General features: G+C 44.0%; 3 protein-coding genes across 4 annotated transcripts in view; 1 reads left to right on the plus strand and 2 right to left on the minus strand.

Annotated features, from left to right (window-relative positions):
- The window catches only part of LOC131124820 (receptor-type tyrosine-protein phosphatase delta-like), a 330087-nt gene extending 321398 nt beyond the window's left edge, over positions 1–8689 (minus strand). Inside the window, exons 1-4 of the mRNA XM_058065610.1 lie at positions 8560–8689; positions 7109–7486; positions 2415–2517; positions 2148–2317 (exon numbers count right to left, since the gene is read on the minus strand). The gene's annotated coding sequence lies outside the window, so the exon portion shown is untranslated. The remainder of the gene's footprint in view (positions 1–2147; positions 2318–2414; positions 2518–7108; positions 7487–8559) is intronic.
- Positions 5388–12859, plus strand: LOC131124824 (serine/threonine-protein kinase DCLK2-like). Its single transcript, XM_058065652.1, has 16 exons — positions 5388–5692; positions 5861–6670; positions 7074–7468; positions 8555–8681; positions 9122–9253; positions 9331–9413; positions 9479–9551; positions 9626–9731; positions 9794–9851; positions 9928–10047; positions 10116–10262; positions 10332–10465; positions 10541–10618; positions 10736–10832; positions 10909–10989; positions 11069–12859. The coding sequence occupies exons 2-16, from the start codon at positions 6238–6240 to the stop codon at positions 11168–11170; spliced, it is 2166 nt and encodes a 721-aa protein (XP_057921635.1). The 5' UTR covers positions 5388–5692; positions 5861–6237; the 3' UTR covers positions 11171–12859.
- An 895-nt stretch (positions 12860–13754) lies between these two features.
- On the minus strand, positions 13755–22461 carry LOC131124823 (SH3 domain-containing protein 19-like). Of its 2 annotated transcripts, XM_058065651.1 has the most exons (15): positions 22108–22461; positions 19540–19576; positions 18986–19026; positions 18601–18664; positions 18388–18517; positions 18147–18297; positions 17142–18077; positions 16545–16626; positions 16067–16477; positions 15705–15940; positions 15601–15629; positions 15349–15523; positions 15186–15280; positions 14779–14931; positions 13755–14194 (listed from the first exon to the last, which is right to left on the minus strand). In XM_058065651.1, the coding sequence occupies exons 1-14, from the start codon at positions 22193–22195 to the stop codon at positions 14824–14826; spliced, it is 2583 nt and encodes an 860-aa protein (XP_057921634.1). In that variant the 5' UTR covers positions 22196–22461; the 3' UTR covers positions 13755–14194; positions 14779–14823. The 2 variants fall into 2 exon arrangements, with proteins under 2 accessions (XP_057921634.1, XP_057921633.1); XM_058065650.1 differs by lacking the exon at positions 13755–14194 and having other exon boundaries at positions 14445–14931.
- Between the last annotated feature and the right edge of the window lie 259 nt (positions 22462–22720).

A 22720-nucleotide genomic window follows, 5' to 3' on the forward strand; every position in this document is an offset into this window, starting at 1 on the left:
CTGAGGTCCACTATGGCCTAAAAGACCATAATGCACCTTCAATAATAGCCAGCCATGGTGAATGGCTCCATCTGCTGGTGAATGGCTTCCCTGCATCTTTTAAAATCCACACGAGTGACTTATGGCTGCACCAAGGCCATTGAATGTTTTATAACGCACTTCTCTTTATTTATTTTAGCCTAGGGTTATGACATGATGGGCCGTGGTTCTATTGTTGATGGACTTGATGATTTATCTGCACAAGTCAGGACACGCCATCAATTTTAGTCTCCTCCACAGGTTCAATGCGCTGTCACACTGTTTTTTATGACAAGGTGCCCAGAGAATTTACCAGGGACAACTTAATAACAATAGGTACACCTACATGTTCTAATTGGGTTCGGCTGAAAAACATTTTAATATACAAAAATGTAACATTTGTAATATAAATCATTTATTTTAAACATTTAAGAATAACTTCTTAACTTGTATTGCCAATAGGGCATTCTCCTTAATCCAAATAAGTATATCTAAGTCCATAATAATTTATAAACATGATATTGCATGACATATTTAAAATGTGCAGCATACATGAACCGCTGCTAAGACCGCTGTTTTTGTCTTTTATGATTCGCTGACAACGTTTTTTCATCAAGCGTTGCCATTTCGCAATTAATTCAATGCACCATAGTTGCTGTGAGATGCAAAAGTGAAATATGTACATGTGCCGTTCATCTCTAAAAGACGTCTTGTTGAACAATGAGCTTGCGCTGGAACATTTATCAATAGTATATGTGCTCATGCAAGAATGCCGGAAGAGAGTTTCTCTTTATAGACCTTGGATCAACAACATTACTGAGGATATATATACGATATAAAATATAAGAAAGTGAATGCATAGGACAGTGCTGAAAAAATGTGGATGCATTGAATAAATCTATCCATGAACAAAAAAAAACAAACTAATTGAGATCTATCAGTCTGGAAAAGGTTATAAAGCCATTTCTAAAGTGTTGGGACTCCAGCAAACCACAGTGAGAGTCATTATACACAAATGGCCAAAACACAGAATATAGGTGAGGTGGCCAGCCAGCCATAATTACTCATCAACAACTTATCAAAGACCCCACAACAACAGCCAAAGAACTGAAGGCCTCACTTGCCTCACTTAAGGTTAATGGCAGAGTTCCAAGCTCATTGGACAGCCGAACTGAGGAAGTGCCGGGACTGACGTGCACCCACCACGTGTCTGCAAAGGAGTCAGAATTGGTTGCAAAGGGCATCGCCACTGCGTCTGTGAGCCTGGGGCTACATAGTGTGGGTATACTCCCAAATATGAACTAATGCAGTACTTATGTTCTCATGCCTCGGGTTGTGACTGGGCTTCTGACTCCTGTGGAGTCTTTATTGAGAACCTGTTATCGGTCTGCTGAGCAAGCAAGTAGAGTCCAAACAATAGAAAACCTTCACAGACACTTTTCGTCAAAATAATTTAGTTTGTGGATAAAAACATATTGTTCCTGAAATGTTATTTACAGATGTTTTGTGCTGGCACACTGTCTTAACTTTGCACTCCCTCAAATTCAAACTGTACTCCTGTCATTCAAGAATTAAAGAGAAATGTGAAGTTGAAAAATGTATACATTTTGGGTATCATTAAGGGGTGACGGTGTGTCCCGCAGCCAAATGAGTTGAGAACCACTGGCCTAAAAGATGCATATTACATAATGGCAAGTCATGGTGAAGGGCTCTATCTGCTGGTGAAAGGTGTCCCTGCATCTTCTAAATCCCACCAGTGATTTATGGCTGCAGAAGGCCATTGAATGTTTTAGAACACACGCCTCTCAACTTATTTTAGCCTGAGGTTATGCCATAATGGGCCATGGCTCCATTGTTCATGGACCATTCCCACTCACATTCATACCTATGGACAATTTGGAATCACCGATTAACCTAACATGATTTTGGAATGTGGGAAAACCCAAACACGCATGGGGAGAACATGCAAACTCCACAAAACAAACTAATTAAATTTATATATACATATATAAATACAATTTAATTAGTGTTACATTACATTACATTACATGACATGTAACATCTTGAATGTGGGTAAAGATGCGTCACTCCTGCCGAGTTTTGGTATCTTATATACTACCTACTAATACCAGTACGTAATGAATCTGCGTCATCCTCGCCCCATGCCGACTTCCCCTAATTGGTTGATGTACGCTTCCACTTCTCCTTCTGGAAAAAATGAATTCAGCGAAGAAGTTTTCCTGATAGACGAGTTTTGATCTGTGTTGGCTTGGATGGCAAACTTTGATAAGAACCCATTCTACAAACACAAAAGAAATGCAGTAATGATGTCAAGACAGCGTGGGTGGGATATATCTTTTCATGAAAAGACTTCTTCTTCTTCTGAAGACACTTACTTGCTCAGAAGGGATCCGTTCTCCTAATGAGATCCACCTTGGTTTTTGCTTAGCATAACAGCCAATCAACTGCTTTGCGACCTATGACCTCACAAATGCAGTCCTGGTTGAAAAAATAAATGCAATTTAATTGTATTGAATTTAATGTGTATTTAAAATTTGCAATCAGGACTGATTTTGAATTAATCTCATTTGAAAGTGCATATAAAAAAATGTAAATATGTAAATGAACAAGCAAACTATTCACCCAACGCGGAATAAAGTATAGTAGACTATAATAACATAAGTAAAGTGAGGCAACACAGTACAACCCATTCTAAAGTGTAATAAAGTTATGTATCGCAAAGTGCAACAAAGTGGAATAAAGGACAGAAGAGCAAAAAAAGTAAAGCAGTTGTAAAGTGTAGCATAAGATAAGGCCAGCTAAGCTACGGTAAAGTAATATAATGTTCAAAGTGAGGCAGCATAGCACATTGGCCTGACTACTTTGTTCAAAGGCGAACAAGGGCGAGAGGCGAGACCTTTAAGTCAGCTGTGAAGAGATGGCCCCATTACATCCAGATCGAGAACAACAGAGTAACTGATTAGATTGTAGCCAACGCTGAACCCTCTACTTTATAGCTGAGACCCGCGTCCAAGCGAGGGGAAATTTTGGCCCATGTGAATATCCCTCCTCTAAACACTATAATATGATTTTCACTGTAAATAAACATTTTTTAAATTCAGTTGTACAAACTAAGAAATAATTACAGGGATACAGTAAGCAGTATTGTACTTGCAAAATTTGCAATTACACGTCACATCTTGTCAATGCTTCTTCCTACAGGAAACTGTTAGTAAGTGACATGATTAGTGAAACAGCAAGCACCCTTTACTGGAGTTAGAGCTGCAGTACCCTTTTTACCCTGCAGATAGCGCCATTAAACCATGTTCTATTTAAGTTAGTTTGAAAAACAAATCATTCATTTTCTACCGCTTATCCAGCTGGAGCCCATCCCAGCAAATAATTTCCAATTTAAAACAGAAAGGGGGTAAAATGTGAATATGTATATTAATATCTCATCTACAGTATCCACAACTGTAGCCTGTGTGGTGAAATGCAGCTCCACACTGCTGTCGCTTCAATGCATTAGAATCAGGTGGATTATAGAGCTCTCTTCTTGCAGTGTCCTGGAACAGTATGTCAGTGGAATGATGGGTGAGAGTCTGCTTTAGTCCCAGGATAATGACACTGCATTCCTCACAGCTTTGGTGCATTTTCATACACAAGATAAATTCCATGTCACAAAACAAAAAGTGTATACATGTATATGAACTACTATGAATTTTGTAATTAATGTTTTAAACCATAGTATTTTCATCATTTGTAATTTGGACTGATTATATTACAACAAGATACCCTCATAACCTTTTTAAAATGCAAAATGATGTGGAGAACCCATTCACATAAATTTTTTTCCATAATGTCCTTGAATACGTCACATACTCAATATATAGTAGCTGCCATGTAGGCTGCAGCTCTGAATTGCGGCCCCACCAAGCTAGAATCTTGAAAATTACATCTATACACATGTAAGAGTATGACAAGTCTCTGTAACCACGGCAAAAGTAGTGTATTGTACTCTCGTATACGATAGGTACAGCATGTCAAGAGATACATACTACATACAGTGTTAGCATACTAGCTATTAGCATTGTTAGCATTTCCTTTGAAATTAATAAAGGTAACAGTAAGGACTTAATACCTTAATACTTAATACCTATTGTTAGCTGTTAACTGTGTATTGAAGCAAGAAAAGGTATACGCGCTGGATGCTAGCATGCTAGCTATTAGAGATACATACGTACATACAGTGTTAGCATACTAGCTATTAGCATTGTTAGCGTTTCCTTTGAAATTAATATAGGTAACACTAAGGACTTATGACATTTCCTAATACCTATTGTTAGCTGTGTCTTTGAGCATTTTGGAATTTTGTAGTTCACACTGATATTTAGCACTTTAGTAACGGTGTATTGAAACAAGAAAAGGTATACGCGCTGGATGCTAGCATGCTAGCTATTAGAGATACATATGTACATACAGTGTTAGCATACTAGCTATTAGCATTGTTAGCGTTTCCTTTGAAATTAATATAGGTAACAGTAAGGACTTATGACATTTCCTAATACCTATTGTTAGCTGTGTGTTTTAGCATTTTGGAATTTTGTAGTTCACACTGATATTTAGCACTTTAGCAACGGTGTATTGAAGCAAGAAAAGGTATCCGTGCCGGATGCTAGCATTCTAGCTATTAGCATTGTTGGTGTTTCTGTTTCGTTACCATACTGTCCAGCCACTAAGTTGATCTAAAATGATGGGCCAGGGTGTAGAATCAGACTCGTGGGAATTTTTCTCAATATTATCATTTGTTCATGACAAAACTTACATGCTTAGAAGCTTCATTAAATATTTAGGACTCTAATGGAGCCACGCAGTTTACTGCTTTTGAAATTTGGCATCATTTATTGATGAGTTCAGTCCCTTAGCATAATTGGATGTTTTGTAAAGGCACATACTAAAAACATATTAGATAATTATCCTAAAGAAATGTATCAATGACTGGTGGTTACATAATGTATTTATTTATGAAGAAATCGGCTGTTTTATCCCAAACAGAAGAGACCCTGACAGGTTTCACCATTGTCTAGTCATGATGCTAAACTAAAATAATCATTCCCCTTTTCACATGACAATAACAATCCAAGCTAGCTGCAAAGCTAAATCCTAAATTGATGTCATCTCACTCGTCCTTAGACTGAGATAAAATCAATGTCATTAATATTCTAAAAAATAAAAAAAATAAAAAAAGAGTGTGTCACTATAGTTGATGTTGAATTGACGTTTGCCTCTACGTTTGTTATTTTTAAAAATTAATTGGCTAAGTGCTAAAATGGGACAAGATTAGGGGGAGGGGTTGAGCGCGCTAGACAAAAGAGAGAGAGGGAGAGAGAGCCTGGGAGGGAAGGCGGAGGAGAAGCGTTGTTCCGCCGGTGTCTCCTCTCCTCCTCCTCCTCGTCTTCGTCCTCCTGCTGCTGCTGCAGCGGCCATGCTGCCGCCTCAATGCATCCAGCGACAAGCCACACTAAATGCCGCATAGCAGCCTGATTCCGGCTCAGTTGTCGCCATCAAATCCATTTGTAGCGCCCAGATCAGCCGGAAAATACCGGAACCTGCGCACCGGGGAGGAGGGAAGGGGAAACCTCCATAGCAACAGACCGGTTCCGCAGCATTATTGGTGGGTGCCTCCCTCTTGCATGCACACTCATGGATGAAGCAGACTGCATGCAGCTTTTGTTCTAATCCTGTCTGCAGGTTGTGATCAGCTGCATTTAGGAGTCTAATGCAGCACCATGGCCTTCTAATCTTCACTGATTAGCACATTCACTGTGACCTTGTATTTCAGCTTTACTGCACAAAGGGGACTGCTGGACCAAAAGCTGGACTTTGGGTCTGAGATGCTGCTGAGGGAGGCGCTAAGATGCTAGCGAGCACAGCAGCCAACGTATGACCTCGAGGCTTTACTCTTGACACGTGCTAACATGGCAGGACAAGGATCCAACTGGAGAATTGTTACTTGATGCACTGGCAGAGGCTTCGGGGAGTGGGTCACTAGGACTCATCAGAATCCTTAAAATCACCTCTGTCGTCAAAGTTGGACATGTCTTCATAGAAGATCCTGATCTCATCTTCGCTAGCAGGAAGCCGGACCGCTTCACAGTGTTTGCTTCTTGCATCATGAATGTCAAGTAGTGCTAGCGTGCTTTTGAACCTGACCCTGTCATGTCTCTGAGTAAGACCATCGAGCTGGAGCACTTTGATGAACGAGACAAGGTTCGTCGAGGACGCTCCACCCGGGCTAAACGTGATGAATCCTCCGGCGGGACGAGCGGCGGGTCAGGCCCGAGTTCACGGGCCAGCAGCCTGGTTCCAAGCCCAGCGCACAGCACCAACTGCAGCTACTACCGCACCCGCACCTTACAGGCGCTCACCTTGGAGAAGCGTGCCAAGAAGGTGCGCTTCTACCGCAATGGAGACCGCTACTTCAAGGGGCTAGTCTACGCCGTCTCCAGCGACCGTTTCCGCTCATACGACGCGCTGCTCATGGAGCTGACCCGCTCGCTGTCAGACAACCTGCACCTGCCGCAAGGAGTGAGGACCATCTACACAATCGACGGCAGCAGGAAGATCAGCAGCATGGATGAGCTGCTTGAAGGTACGTTACATCTTTTCTGTCTCAGATCAAAATCTAGATTTCATTCAAACAAAAAAGCAGACCAAGTGCAGACCCTTCATTCAGCATCAATATTGATGACCATAAATTCTGCTAATGAGCACTAATGTAGGGAAAGTGCACAGCCAGCGAGGCATTAAAAGACAGATGCATCAGTTGTGACAAAGTAGATACAGTTGATCCTCTAAGCAACCACATGGACTAATTGCAACAATAAATGTGCATCACAGACATAAAAACAACCTAAAAATGCCTATTACTGATACTGTAAACCCTGCAATATGCCACATTAAGAAACAATTACCGGCATACAATATTATATTCACTAAGAAAGCAATTGTCAAAGCATCTTCCTGACGTGAAAAAAGGTGTCTGTGTGTCTCAGGCCAGTGTTATGTGTGTGCCTCCAACGAGCCTTACCGCAAAGTTGACTACACAAAGATCTCCATTCCGAGCTGGAAACCCGGCGCCAGTTCCGGAAGCAGCGCGTCGTCGGGGTCAAGCAAGCCGTCCGGGACGCCTGCTGGGGGTCCGGCCGCCAATGCTGCCGGGAGTGCCAAAGAGCGTCCAGAAGGCCGAGAGGGCAGAGAGAGCAAAGACTTCATCAAACCCAAATTGGTGACTGTGATCCGCAGCGGCGTGAAGCCTCGCAAGGCGGTGCGGATCCTCCTGAACAAAAAGACGGCACACTCCTTCCAACAAGTGCTGGCCGACATCACTGAGGCCATCAAGCTGGACTCTGGAGCCGTGAAGAAGCTCTACACACTGGACGGAAAACAGGTGAGCTCAGCTTCCATCCTGGGAAAAAAAAAAAAACAGATACCTTCAGTCATCTTCTGCTTGAAAACTATAGGGACAGGATGCTCAAACACATCACAGGAAGCTATTTTTAACACCTTGACAAAATAAGAAAAAGAGTTATCAAAGTGACCAACAGCAGGTAGAGTCAGTGAATGCAGCACAGATTCAAACACGTCTCACACGTCTTCACGGCATCCATGTTTCACATAAACACACACACACTGGTCGAACAAAGCCACTCAGTCGTTCCCACAGCAACCTTAGAAAAATAAAAGCAATGCGAGTCCACAATGCTTTCAGAATAAAAGGGGCCAACTTGCCCAGCTATCAGAAGTCTATAGTACAGCCAGGCTTTTATTTTGAAGGAAGCAGTGTCACTTAATGAAGCCTTATTCTCTGAGCAGATTCAGACTCAGTCTGAAATGAAACAAGACAGGAGTGTGTGTGTCCTGCCTCTGACACTGCAGTATTAGTTACCATGGTTACTAGCCATCCAGGAAGCCCATAGATGTGGGAGAAAAGGATTGAGGACAGAGGGGACAAAAAAAAGAAGTCACAATGAGGATAAGGAGGGGGAAAAGAGATCAGCAAAGGTATGTAAAAATATGTGAAAAAAAAAATTATACTTTATAGGAATTGTTTGCAACTGGCTCAAAATTAAGTTTTGTTCCATCCATCCATTTTCTATACCGCTTATCCTCATTAGGATCATAGTGGGTCATAGTGGGTGTTCTCCGGTTACTGTGGTTTCCTCCCACATTCCAAAAACATGCAGGTTAGGTTAATTGGGTACTCTAAATTGCCCGTAGGTAAATTTAAGAACACAAACACTGCCTCACGTATGTAACCAATAGTTGTTTCAAAGAAAATTTAACACAAATATATACAAATTTTTGACAATAACAAATGAAACTGCATAAAAAATAACATATTTGGCATTCATGGCTGATATATGCTTTGGATGCACGATATCAAAGAACATGACAACAATGTGATTTCAACATCACGCTCATGCACCTAAAAATGTTTGTCTCGGTGTGTGTGTGTCTGTGTGCGTGCATGTAGCTCACCTGTCTGCAGGACTTCTTCGGAGACGACGACGTCTTCATGGCGTGTGGCCTGGAGAAGTTTCGCTACGCTCAGGATGACTTTGTGCTCACTCACGGCGGCAAGACTGCAGCCTTCGTGAATGGTCTCACACCACACACACGCGCCCAAACACGCATTCACTACACAGTTTAATATGGTGAAAGAAAATCATCCTAATATTTTTCATGCATGAACAAGTAAGAAAAATGTCCCAACAAAGAAAAGTAGGATATCTTGAGTGGTGCCACACACACAGATATAAAGATAATCTTCTTATGGTATGACATACCGTATGCAGTGTAAGAGTGAAGTCAAGTAAGGCTAAGGCATCATCTGTTGTGTCACTGATTGCCTCAAGGCCACCTGTACTGCGTCTGAGGGGCCGGTCTTGTACAACATGCAACACAGTCTAGTCAGGAAAACCACAGTCAAACAAAAGACAATAGTAAACACATGCAATCTAATGTGGTAAAAAGGAGCATAAAAAACGAGCACAACAGCAATCACATCAAGAATTCTGGTTCTGTCCCGCTCTTCTGTCAGAATGCCGAGTCAAAGGGTCTCGTCCCGCCGCGCCTCAGAGGACGACACCTCCCAAGATCCCCAGCGGCTCGGGCTTGCCCTCCTCGAAGGCTTCAGCCAAAGCTGCGCCTCAGTCCAGGTCACCGGGATCAGGTGAGACACTTCAACGTTGCTCCGAAGTGTCGGATGCGTATCAGCCAGTAAGTTGACTCCTCTACTGTCCTCGCCAGTAAATGAAGCATCAGGATCTCAGGCAAGGTCGTCCAGGTCTAGCCCCTCCCCCACAAGTCCCGGCACACAGCGTAGCCTCAAGGTGGATTCATCAGCTGTTCTTCATCATCAGTACAAATGGTTTGAAAGTCTCGACTCCATCCGCAGGTTTCTCCTCGTCGCGCTTCTTCCACGGACGTCAATGGCGAGGCAGAGCAGCCAGATGACGTCGCTCTTGAAGGTGACTGTGAAGGTCATGTCTACTAAAAACATTGCCCAACACTTATGTGACGAGACAAAAACATCTCTTCCAAGTGAACGGGAATCTGGCCGTGTCGTCGTCCATCATTAGCAACAAGTACAAAATCGGGAAAGTCATCGGTGATGGAAATTTTGCAGTGGTGAAGGAATGTGTGGAGAGGTACAAAGTAATTCCTCTAAGTACCTTTAAGAACTTTTTCTCAGTTGTGATGCTCCCCTCAGATCCACCGGACAGGAGTTCGCTCTGAAGATCATCGACAAAGCTCGTTGCTGCGGAAAGGTAATCTCGTACACCACGTGAGCTGAGGTGCACGTAGCGGATGTAGACATAAGTAGTCACATGCGCATGTCAACAGGAGCACCTGATTGAGAACGAAGTAGCTGTCCTGCGTAGGGTTCGACATCCCAGCATCATCCAGCTCATCGAGGTGGACGAAACGCCCTCTCAGCTGTTCCTGGTCATGGAACTCGTCAAGGTTTTCTTCATCTTTTCACCTTTGTGATCAAAAAGTGTCAGCTTGGCTGATTTTCCTGCGCCTCTCAGGGTGGTGACCTTTTCGATGCCATAACGTCGTCTACAAAGTATAGCGAGCACGACGCCAGCGCCATGGTCTTCAACCTGGCCGGAGCCATCAAGTATCTGCACAGGATGAACATTGTGCACCGAGACATCAAGCCGGAGAACCTGCTGGTAGGAAATCAGGCGGCGTATCTCGCCACAGTCATCGCCACTGTCTAATGATGTGTTTGTGCTCGGCAGGTGTGCGAGTATCCAGACGGCACAAAGTCTCTCAAACTGGGAGACTTCGGGTTGGCCACGGTGGTGGAGGGGCCACTCTACACCGTGTGTGGAACACCCACCTATGTCGCCCCGGAGATAATCGCCGAGAGCGGGTGAGAGGAAGCAGGAAGTGAGCACAGTTATTACCTTAAGCTAGTATTAGCATTCATTTGCTTGCTTGTGTGTAGTTACGGTCTGAAGGTGGACATCTGGGCGGCAGGCATCATTACCTACATCCTGCTTTGTGGATTCCCACCATTCAGAAGGTCAGTGAGGGGCGGGGCTAGCCACAGAGAAGTGTGATGATTGGTCGATGCCCACAATGGGAAGTCTTGAGACATGACAGGGTTGTGTATCACTTTGTCTTTCCTGTTCTTCATCAGCGAGAACAACGTCCAAGAGGAGCTGTTTGATCAGATCCTCCAAGGGAAGCTTGAGTTCCCGTCTCCAGACTGGGACACAATCAGCCTGCCTGCCAAGGTGACATCTCAGAGTCCAGAAACAAGTTAGTCTTGCATATCTGACAGCAGTCCTGCTCTCCGTGCTTCTTCTTCAGATGCTGATCAGTCAGATGCTGCAGGTGAACGTGGATGCTCGCTTCACAGCAGAGGAGGTTCTCTCGCACCCTTGGGTGACGGTGAGCTATCAGCCATACTTTACTCGTTCAAGTATGCAGTTGTCCTCCATCTTTATTTTACTCCTGTATGCTCATGCAGGATGACGCTCCTATCGACTCCAGCAATGAAGAGGCTGCCGAGGACACAGAACAGGAATCTCCAGTGTTGGAAACTAAACAGGTTCCTTCCCCACTGGTCTAGAAGACCACCAAGCTCCAAAGTGGACCACAAGTTGTCCTCTTTGAAATCCCTGAGTTGAACTTGATCCAATTTTAAAGATTTCCCTCTGCTCAGATGGATTACAATCCAGTATTTTGGGAATGTCAGCATCCAGACCAATGAGGAGGAAGTCCTGCTGCAGCATCAGGAATAGAATCTCACAGGCTCGGAATGATCAAAACATGGTCCCACAAACTTTCCCTGCAACCACAACGTCTTCCACCTTTTCTGGGAAAACACTTCAAGCTCTTTTTGTATCGGTGACACCCCCACCCACATCACCCAATCTGAGGCCATGAACACTGTGCCTGTCTACCCTGATCCATACAGGGTTTGGGACAAAATGGGATTAGTCAACATTTCCAAGTTCCAAAATCTTCCTGCCTTGATCCAACAAGATGAATGGTGTGTCTCAATTGGTGTACTTTCATACTTGCACTTTGAGTGCAGAAGTTTGTTCATACTGAGAAGTACAACAAAACGTAGTACCCAGATGTAGCACTCAAAATGGTTGAAAAGGTGCAGTGCTACCACCCCAAGTCATCGACATCATAGCTATATGTAGCGAAAATGGAAGAACTATCAAATCTAAATGACTAAATAAATAGTCATTTCTGGTCAGAGGTAACAGTAATACATATGCGACATCACTACACTCTCAAAATTCACACACTCAGGAACAAACAGTGTACACAGTATGATTATTGAAATGTACTGATGAAAGTATTCCATTTGAGACACAATCTGTTGTTCATGTTAGCCGTAACGTGTGTGATGTGAAGTAGGAAAACGTAGCAGCTTAGGAAAAGAAAACCCACAATGGTCAGTGAGCCAATACAAAAAAATGTTGGTTTGAATGGTGCTGATTAACTAATGATCTCATGACATCATCACATCATCCATCTGTCTGTTATTAAGGATGTAGGAAAACAAGTAAGGAGCTTTAAATGAGTGACTTTTTTTTTTTTAATTCTTGTTTGTCTGCCCAATGCAGTCTTATAACATTTGAACCTAGCACCACCTCTCCATGGCCTTGACCTTTGGGCCAGAGCCACTGATGAAGAACCTGATATGCTAGCTCGCATTCACCAGCGGCTCTCGCCCATTTTGCCTGCGATCAACCCAGTCGTCTTAATTCTTAGCAGTTTTTCTCAGCCGAAAGCAGCCTTGTGTTAGCCACATGCTAAAAGCCTGCTTTCACTTAGCTTGATGGCCACAATTAGGTGAAAAACAGTATTATGAAACTTTAGAAATGAAATGTCCACTTTGGAGACACATGACCCAGTCGGCTTTCAATGGGTCAATGTGTGTGTGCCTGTGCCTATGTGTGTGTGTGTGTGTGTGTGTGTGTGTGTGTGCGCGCGAGAGATCATCATCATCATGCCTTGTAAACGTTTCTCCATCAAGTGCAGTAGATGACCTAGAACTGACCTGAGATGTTTTTTCCGAAAAGAATCATGAACTGTTCATGACAAATTGCATTTGTGTGTTTTTAGCCCAAGCTTTTTCCACCATTGCTCACCTTGAAGAGCTTTTAGGCAAAACAAAATAAAAAAAAATAGTCCCATCGGAGTAAGGACAGTTTAACCATGTGATATGAGTTCTAAGACCAAACCATGATCTTAAAATTGAAGACAACTGTGAAATGAAATAAAACAAATGCAGTAAAAACATCTATTTCACTTTTTTTTTTGTAGTTTTGAGTAGTTTGAGTGTCCCAATGCTCGTAGGAGCTAGATAGTCGAAGGCTTTTTGATGGCCACCCATAACAAACAGATCCTGGTCAGGAACCAGACAAAGACTGGCTCAAAAGACCCCAGTGACGAAAAGCAAATTTGGGCCAAGTTTTCCCTCATCCAGACGCGAGTCACCGGGGCCTCCCACTGGAGCCAGGCCTGAAGTTGGGGGTCGATGGTGAGGAGTCCCTGGTGGCTCATGGGAGGGGCAAAAGGGGTCGGGTGCAGTCTTGAGATGGGTGGCAGCCAAAAGCATGACAGGTACCGTGTTAGTTAGTATCAATGCGCCGAGGAAGAACTTTTGATGTGCTTTAAATAATCAAAATACGTCAATATATTGCAACTATTACATGTTGTCATCACTGCATTAATGCATGATCACAGCTTGTATATCCAACGATGCAATGCTGTTATTTATATGAAGTTATTTTTTTTACAGGGCTTCATAGTAGAAATAGGTGTATCCCAATGACAGCATTGTAAGCTAGCTGAAATTAACTTGTGTTAATGTGGCTGAAATTTTCTTGTGTTATAATGCACAGAAAAGGGAAAGAAATACATGTTCATGTTTCACATATGAATTGCGAATGACAATTATGCAGTTATGTACATTATGCTGACATTTTCTGTTTATCGGATATTCATAAATTCAATGCGATCTCTTCCAAACAAAAGTTGTCACTTGCAAATCAATAATATGATATACATTTGAAAATCTTCTGTTAATTTAATTATTATTCAAATTAAACTGTTTTCATATACAGTGTTCCCTCATTTGTGGGATACATTCCAAAATAGCCCGTAATAAGTGAAATCCGCAAAGCAGGACTATATTTTTGTACAATTATTGTTTACGTTTAAGGCTGTAAACCCCATCATAAACATAATGCACTGTTCGCAGACATTTCTCTTTTGGTTTAAACACTCTCAAAGTTTTAATTTTAATGATAAAAGGAGATTAGACTCACACATTCACCGCTCTGATCGTGAACCAAAGATTCATTCACAGCCATGTGTCTTCAGCCTCCAATTCAGCTTACTAGCTTGATTGCTAGCAGCTAGCAATAACATAACAGGAAACAAGTGGTCCGGCACGAAGATTGATTGAAAATGGTCTCCAGCCAATCAGAACGCAGAACTCAATGGGCGGGTTTTCCCTTAGCCAATTAAGACTGTCGTGGCGCTGTATTTAGTCGTCTACACATATTAAGAAGAGCTGGACACTTCCGGACACGTCTTCAACTCCGAAATGAGTATAGAACACCCTCTACTGGTGGAGCGAGGGAACATGTTATGGACATTAGGGACTTCTATGTCCCTTCTATGTTGATGAACAGAGGTGTCACAATGCAGAAGTGATTACTTTTTCAGGCTTCTGAATGAACAAATTGTGTATAACATCCAATTAATGTGTCCATGGTGATGGTTATTTTTTAACACCAGAGTGAGAGAAAATATATTTAAAGAATACCCTTGTTTGTGTAAACAAGGCCTAATAATGAAAAATATAACAGTCGAGGTAAAGTAATTTTTCATCATTTTATTCTGACTTTAAAAGCTGGAATGTTTGCTTGATCAAAAGAGGTCTTGTGCAGTTAGCATATTAGCGCTAATGTCACAGAAAAAAATTCATTTGTACATAATGTTGCCACCTTGGCCACACAGAAAAGTCTTTTCAATATTCAGAAACCCTAAGTGGACTCTTACATGAACTTGTTGGACACCGAGTGGAACCAAACAAGAACATGATCATCAATCCAAAGAGTCTTGACCACATTGAGTTGGGGTTATGGATTCCAGAAGGTGTGTTTGAATTTTAACAGAAAGAAGTGAAATATCGTGGACTTCACTCACGTGTGAACAACCCCAAAGTATTCCACGTTAAGCTCCTCCCACTGATCAAAGAAGGCAAATGTAGTTTCTGGGCACCATCCCACGCCGGCCCCCTACAACTCCCACAATCCACTGCTCGTCCACAGGCTCCACCAAAGTGATGATGTCACCAGCCTTTGGGAGGAGGACAGCAGTGTGTCAGACATGCTTGTTTACTTTTTTATGATGCTGATGCTTTTAAAAGCATCAAAAAATGGTGGAAATGGCATGTGAATGTTAACTAGTTTTTTACAGCGTGGAAGCGATACCCCACATACACATACCCAAATGAGCAGCACATTTTGGATACTGAAATGGTTTGAATCAGTTGCAAAATGTGGAAGAAGAAGTGTGTCAAAAAATGTGAGAGAGTAAATTAATGAGCTCACCTTGACTGTGAGTTCATCCTCGTTCTTGGCTGTGAAAGCAAACAGAGCTTTGGCCACGCCTCTTGTTGCTTCCTGCTGCTTTTCAATTGGCTGAGCTGGTAGCAGGGAGAACATGTTTAAAGGCCAATGCACAGCAATGTGTGTATGTGTATGTGTGTCATACCCTGGCAGGCCTGCGTGAAGGCAGCAGGATAAAGCCCCTCCCTCCCGTCCAGTCTCCCCCTCCTCCACTCTGAGTCGACGTGCTGGGTCACTTGTATGAGCGCCCCCTTGTGGAAGGGCAGATCCTCTGCAGTCTGAGCAGAGAAATCAAAGAGCGCCACCACCCACTCCTCCACCTCAAAGCATTTAAGTAATCATAGTTTAGAAGGAATAATGCGCACCATGAAAAGACATCTTGAAGCTTTAAACTCACCTGTGTGTCTTTTGTAGACTGTGGTGCTGCTGAGGACAAAATAATAACAGCGTTCATTCATTTAAATATGCAAATTCAAGTAACAGCGTGGCAAGGATGCTCACCGGGATTTTCTATCACCATCTCACGCGCCAATGGTGGCTTCGCTGTGCCTTCCGGTGGGAGGGGCTCTGTGACTCGGGTGAAGATCAGGGGGAAGAGCCCGACACGCCCAGCTATCTGGCCCCGACCCCACTCCGTCCCGATGATCTCCAGGAGGCTGATGACATCACCCTGGGAGAAGGTCAGCTCGTCGTCCTGCATTCCCTCGAAGTCAAACAAGGCAACACAGCGAGGGCCGCTACATACATACACATGCATACACATACATACATACACATACATACACATGCATACACACACGTGCCAGAAAGTGGTCAACAAAGGAGTGTTATCTTAAAAGAGTGTATGTGATGTGGTGCTGCACCTGATGTGGGGCGGTTCTGGGTGTTTCTGCATGGTTGGCCACTCTGACGGTTTGACACTCCCCAAAGTGGGCTTTGATAGTTCTGATTGGGGGAGCATCTGCAGGTCCATGAGATGGTGTGCCGGCGGGGGGTCGTCCAGGATGATGAGGACGTCCTGTTTCTGGGACTCATGTTTGTTATCTGTATCCTTTGAGTGTGTTGCTGGCATGTAACTGTTAAAGAGGGGGTGTCCAGCATTAGGGCGGGGGGGCAGAGGTGGCCCTTTCTTTGATGCCCTTTGACCCTGCACTTGATTGGATGGTGCTTGCATGGACTGACTGACGGATGAGACGCTAGCAGGAGGAGGCGGTCGGGCAGGCACAGATTTCATGGGCGGAGGCCTCGGGGGGAGGGACTTCACACTTGAAGGCCTGCAGAGAAGAAGACTTGTGTTTGGAAGGGAGCCAACCAGAAGGAAGCAGCACATGAGGTTCTTACCGAGGGGGGAGGGAAGGCTGGGAGATTTCAGACTTCGGCGGTGATTTGGCGTGAACAAAAGCCGTGGGTTCTGGAGTGGGACCTGTAAAGACAATAGAAGTATATCAAGCTTTTCAGAGTAAACCGACAGTGGACGCTGTTTGTTGTTTCTATGGCAACAACCAGAACAGCTGAGCAATCACATGACCTGTGTGAGGCCGACAAGAGCCTCCTTCTGCACTCACAATCAGCCAATGTTGAGGCTGCAGAACAAACTCTCACAGGCAGCACTTATGTTTGCATTTTGTCTATGAAAAGCTGCATTGTGCTTACGGTTTACATTACCCACAATGCACTTTGACAGTGAAAAGACACATTGTTAAATGCTAACGTGTTGGTTCTTCTCACTGAAGGCATCATGTTGCCTTGCTCGCTCTGCCGGCGAGGAAGAGTCACTTCCAGTGACATTGATCTGTTCCTTTATTGCACTGTGTTGTGTTGTGTTGACACTGGGCTGGTATTAATGAAGAACAAGAACTCGTTGATTTTTATGGCTATAAACATTTGGTTAGGGGGCTGTTGGGGGGTGTCAATTCATGCAAAGGGAAGAAGACTGACCTGTTAGCTTCAGGGTGTTTGTTGTCTGAGACCCCCTGTTGACCTGCATGGAAGGTCTGGGGGGCCGCGTTGGGGTCACGTTTCCACCAACCACGGGGGCTCTATCATGAGGTGGAGGCACGATTCGCATGGGGACTGGCAGTTTGGATGGATCCTCGCCTGTGGAAGGAGTTTCACTGGGGGAGGGGGTGAATTTTGCCGGTGGGAGTCTGGGGGCTGGAATGGGTGCAGGGGTAGGTGGGACGGATTCTGGGACCGGTTGGGCGTTCAGTTTCTCAGGAGTACCTTGAGTTGACAGAGTGTCAACTACCTGTGGGGCGTTAAGGAGGATTTTGGGTTTAGGGGCGATGGTCGGAGGAAGCACTTTGGCACATGGTCCTTGGAGACGAGGGCGTGGTCTTGGTTCTGGTTTCTTTCCACCAACCTTCTCGTTTTCAAGCCCCGCCTGCTGCTGCTGCTGCTCAAAGGCTTGGATCCTGGCCTTTAGGGTCGCCATGTCCTTCACTTCCTCGTCCTCGTTCTCGTCCTCCTCTGATTGGCTGAGGCCGCTGTCGTCACCTGGGCATTCAGGGAAGCCCCAGTCGTCAGTGCTAAAGGCCTCCAACAGCTCTTGAAAGTATTTACCCTGAATCACGTCCTGTTTGCTGATGTTAGCATTAGCACGTGCAGCGAGTGTTGCCAATCCGTCCTCACGCAGTTTGACCAAAGTCTGAACCTTCACCTCGTTACTAACAGGCGTTACTGAGGACCTGGATCGGGGAAGTGGCCTGGGTTGCTGCACTTCATTTAGAGGGGGCTTGGCACTCGGCGTCTCTGTGTCAAATGCAGGTAGCTGCTCTGATTGGCCCCTGTCAGAAGCTGGGGTCAAAGGTAAACTGATGCCATCTTGAGACACAGTCCGGGGGAGCGGTGGACGCAGCGGTTTGACGTGCTCTGCTGAAAACAAACACACTTTTCACATGAAGGTCCAAAAGGAGGCCTTGAAACAGATTAGCTTTGTCTTACCTTGAGACTCCTGGCCCTCAGGAGATGATCCAGAGTCTGTCTGGGTGGAGATGATGGTCCTAAAGGCTGGATGGGATGTGATGGCTGAGGACGTGCGGACACCCTCTTCCTGTGTCTTCTCCCGTAGTACCTCGTCATAGGAGGGGGGTGGCTTGGCCAAGAAAAGGGCAACAAAATGAAACTGAAAGTGCACTATGGACATCCTAAACAGCTCAGTTGGACATCATGGGAGCTGTGCTACCTGTATGGACGGTGGGATCGTCGGCCCCCAGATTTGTGCAGCCGGAGGAGGAGGAGGTGGGAACCAGGATGTGGAAGGGAGCGGTTCAGCTGACAAAATGGTGATATCCGGTCGCCTGGCACCAGAGCCCCTAAACACAAAGTAGATGAAAATATTTTAAAAACACAATGGCGAGCAGATAGCGTGTCAAGCGTCTATCCAAAGTTGTCTTACCTCCTGTCTCTGTCACGGTTTCTGTCTCGCGGTGTCTCGGAGAAAGACGTGGACCTGCTGGTGGCTGATTGAAACAGGGAACACTTGATCTCACTTGATCAGCATATACAAAAGTAATGAGACAAAGCCTTAATGAATCACTGCCTTAGTCTTCATTTCACTGAACGACGACATTTTGGACTGGAGGGCTGCACAAAAATATCAATACACACTAAATAAAGACATTTTTCTAAAATGCCTCTAATGAACTGCATCACAAAAAAAAAAAAAATTCAGAAAATTTTCAGAACTTTTTTGGATCATGCTGTGGTTCTAATGTACTTGTGTCCCAGTACTTTTGTCCGCGTAAGCTGAGGAAAAAAAGCCAGTGAGCAAGAGAACTCACTTTTCTTGATGGCTGCCTTCAGGGACCACAGTGGACCTTGGCTGCAGAGAAAGAAGAAAAAAGATGAGTCAAGAGGCTCGCTATGCCCGATATTTCAGCCAAACTGTCTGCATGTCAAGGAAAAGAACTTGTTGCTAGGCAGATTACAAAAGACCGTATGACTTTTTCCAGCTTTGTCTCATTTGATTCAATGCGTGGGCAGACATGACGCAGTGTAAAGTTGCCATGTGTGCACTCCCAAATGCTCAACTTTACTGTTTCCACCATAAACACACACACTGACACGTTGCCGTGCCAACCAGCAGGCAACACAAATACTTTCAACAGTGTATCAGAGCAGTAAGAAGGAGTGAGTGTGGGGATGGGGTGGAGGGGTAGCTGAGTAGATAAAAGTTTACGGTGCAACAAAAGACAAACGCGCTGATGAGGAAAGCGTTGCTGCCACTTATAAACATTCCATTCATAAGAACACGTCAATTATCATTGCATGCAGCCTTGACTTTTAACACACATACACACACACAACATTGCAAAGCTTCAGGAAAGTGTTTTACCTGAGACGATTCTCTGGCTTCCTCCTGTCAGGACGACCTGTGGGGGACAGACAGAGGCTGAAACAGGAAACGACGACTTCATCCACAACTATGTCACAGGCTGTCAATCATCCAAAGGCCATTTTCAGAAGGTCTGCTGAAGAAACCATCCAAAACGTTCTTTTCGTCCAACACAGCCCGTCTTCTCCTTATGAGAACCCAGATGGACTTTCTTTGTGTCTTTCCTCCCTCCTCCGTCCTAGCAAGCTTTCCTGCAGGAACCGATGCTGTGATTGGCGACAGCGCCAGTGTCGTCATTGCCACGGCTTTAACACTTCCAGATGTGCTGCAGCGGCTTGCCCCCGCTGCCCCCACCTCAGTGCACATCTGAAGCTAAAGATCGCAGGTTTGAGGTGACTCAGAAGTGCTGAGTCAACACAAAGAGAAGAAAGCAGCTCTACTAAGGAAAGGGAGCCATTTAGTTAGTTTTTTATTGGCCCTTGGCATACACTAAAAATAAATTGAATCAATTAAAAAATTGGCGTATTATTAAATTTGCTTTGTCAGCTATAACAAAGCTAAAGCCTGCTTCGGTTGAGGCTCTACCGTAAACAACGCAAGCTTGCAAACCCTCATAGCTGACAAATGATGCTTTGTTCTGATAGCTGAGAATATATTGACCAAAATTTTAATATTTAATGTACAAAATCAAAGTGGCCCCTATGCATACTTCAATTTTTCTGTACATGGCCCACGATGGAACAACTTGGGACACCCCTGTCCTAGAAAGACAACACAAGGCATGCTCCTCATCAAGCATTGCAAAGAAGTGGAAAACACCTGAGTCAAAGCCGCTCAGACCTGTCTCGGAAGTAATGCTGACTCATAGCTGCAGGGCAAACCACGACCTCAATAACAAAGTGACACCAAATTCCCTATAAGAGCCAAATAAAATTGTGCCGGACCGCATGTGAACTTTGACCCTGGATGGCGTCTCAAGCACATGTTGATTGGAGTACTTGAAATGAGGTGGTGACATGCTCGCATTGTGTCTTATCAACTGACTGAGAGGTTAATCATCTGCTCAGCTGACAGCAGACAAAATGACAAAACTTTATAATGTTAGAAACACACACACTCACACACATTAGTTGTGTCTGTTTTAAGCTAATAATAGCAACTTGGCAAAGTTATGCTACTAATGTTAGCTACCATTGAATGTATTGCCTATTATAACCAAACAAGTCACCGTTGATGTACTACACTGCTGATGTGGATGTCATACAACTTCATGTCAAAAAATCCAAACTATCCCTTTAATGCAGAAATACAATTCACTGCATTTAGGTTTTCTCGAGAATCCCCGAAAATGTACTCAAAACATGTGTATTCAACCACAACAAGCACACAGCAAGCACAACTATCGTTAAGTAGCTATTTAGCATCCTGGGTAATAGTGGTGAATAAATACGGGACATCCAGACATCGTTGTTGCATTTGGAACAAATCGACATGGAAAATCCATCACTCTTATTGTACCTGTGGCTCTGAAACCATTGGAGAAAGCATTTTTTAAATGATGCTTTCGCAGGAGGAAAAAACAAGAAAGGTTGCATACTGAAAATGACTAAAAGAGCCGACCAATCACATGTCTGCGTTCCACATCATCATTGACGTGATGTTAGATTTTTATGAGGATGCATGTCATGCTTCACCGGAGGGTTTGGAAGGGAAGGAGCTAGCCGGCATTGCTTACCCTGGCGCCGTTACGCTGTAGCATAATGAAGCATAAGTCCATTCAACATTGTGGTTGTTTTGTTTGACGGCAAACTGCATTTTGCTGTACTTCTGTTTGTCAAAAGACTAAGTGTGGAAGTATACAAATTAAAACACAGCCATCCATTAATTTTCTACATTTATATTCATATTTTGAGCACATATCAGCATGTTTTTCGTACCATCATGACCGAAGTGTTTGTGTCATTTGTCTGCTATACCACTTATCCTCATTAGGGTCGCAGGGTATGCTGGAGCCTATCCCAGCTGACTTTGGCCGAAAGGCAGGGTACACCCTGGACTGGTCGCCAGAAAATCGCAGGGCACATCCTGTATTGATTGTATTGACAAACAATCATACAATTTAGAGTCGCCAATTAACCTAACATGGATGTTTTGGGAAGAACCCGGAGTACCTGGAGAAAACCCCAGGATTCAAACCCAGATATTCCTGATCTCTATGTACGTCTATGTAACCAACATGCTAACCACTCGACCACAGTCAGTATCAATAATCAGTAATCAGTAAAAAAAAGTTGTACTGTACGATATTTTGCATGTTGTTGTCTGCTGATGTCACCAAAGCCTGCAGGTGGCGCAGGTGAAACTGTTTAGTTTCGAGAGATGCACATTGTTTGTTTATGCATGTGTTTGTATATTTGTATTTTGACAATATCTTCGGCAAGACTAGCAAACAACACCAAAGTCTACACACAAAACAAGTCGTCAACATGATACATCAACAAAGCAGTTCCATATTTAAACTTTGCTTTTTGTGCGCACAAATAGAAATGCCCACTTGTTGTTTTTTACCTTCGGTGCTGTTGGGCTGGCGTCGGATCACTTGTTCGCCATTATTCCTCCGTATGTTCTCCTCTTCCTCCGGCCGAGCCTCGGCCATGTCTCTTGTCAAGTCGGTGTCGGTACCGATGTCGCGGCAAGTTGAAGAGGACGACGTCAACTTTGGATCCAAAGAGACTCCGCCTGGCTTGTTTGTTTTCAGAGGCTAACAACGAGACAGATTCCAAACAGTTGTAATGCCAAAAGTCTCGTATTATATCTACGGAAGTACTTGTTGTGATGGGTTTCTACAAGTTTCTACCGCGTCAACACGCTTTAATAAGCTACAACGAGCTTCAATAGTCTGTCAGTTCCGCCATTGGTCGCTGTGACGTCACATAACATATTATTATACATTTAATGCTGCATGAATGTAAGGTTTGAAGAAATCATTCGAATAATTACGACGATGTCACGTTTGTCAAAATAACTCATATAATTATTTTATTAAAGAATTATTTCACTAAAGCTCATGTGAATAACTTTTAAAAGGGCAAAACGGCGGCAGTTTAAACTTTTGACCACGAGAGGGCACCCCATGATATCACTTTGTAACCTCGAAAGTTTTTCGAAAAAATTTGAAGCC

Source organism: Doryrhamphus excisus, chromosome 3 (assembly GCF_030265055.1).
Source record: "Doryrhamphus excisus isolate RoL2022-K1 chromosome 3, RoL_Dexc_1.0, whole genome shotgun sequence".
Lineage (NCBI taxonomy): Eukaryota > Metazoa > Chordata > Actinopteri > Syngnathiformes > Syngnathidae > Doryrhamphus > Doryrhamphus excisus.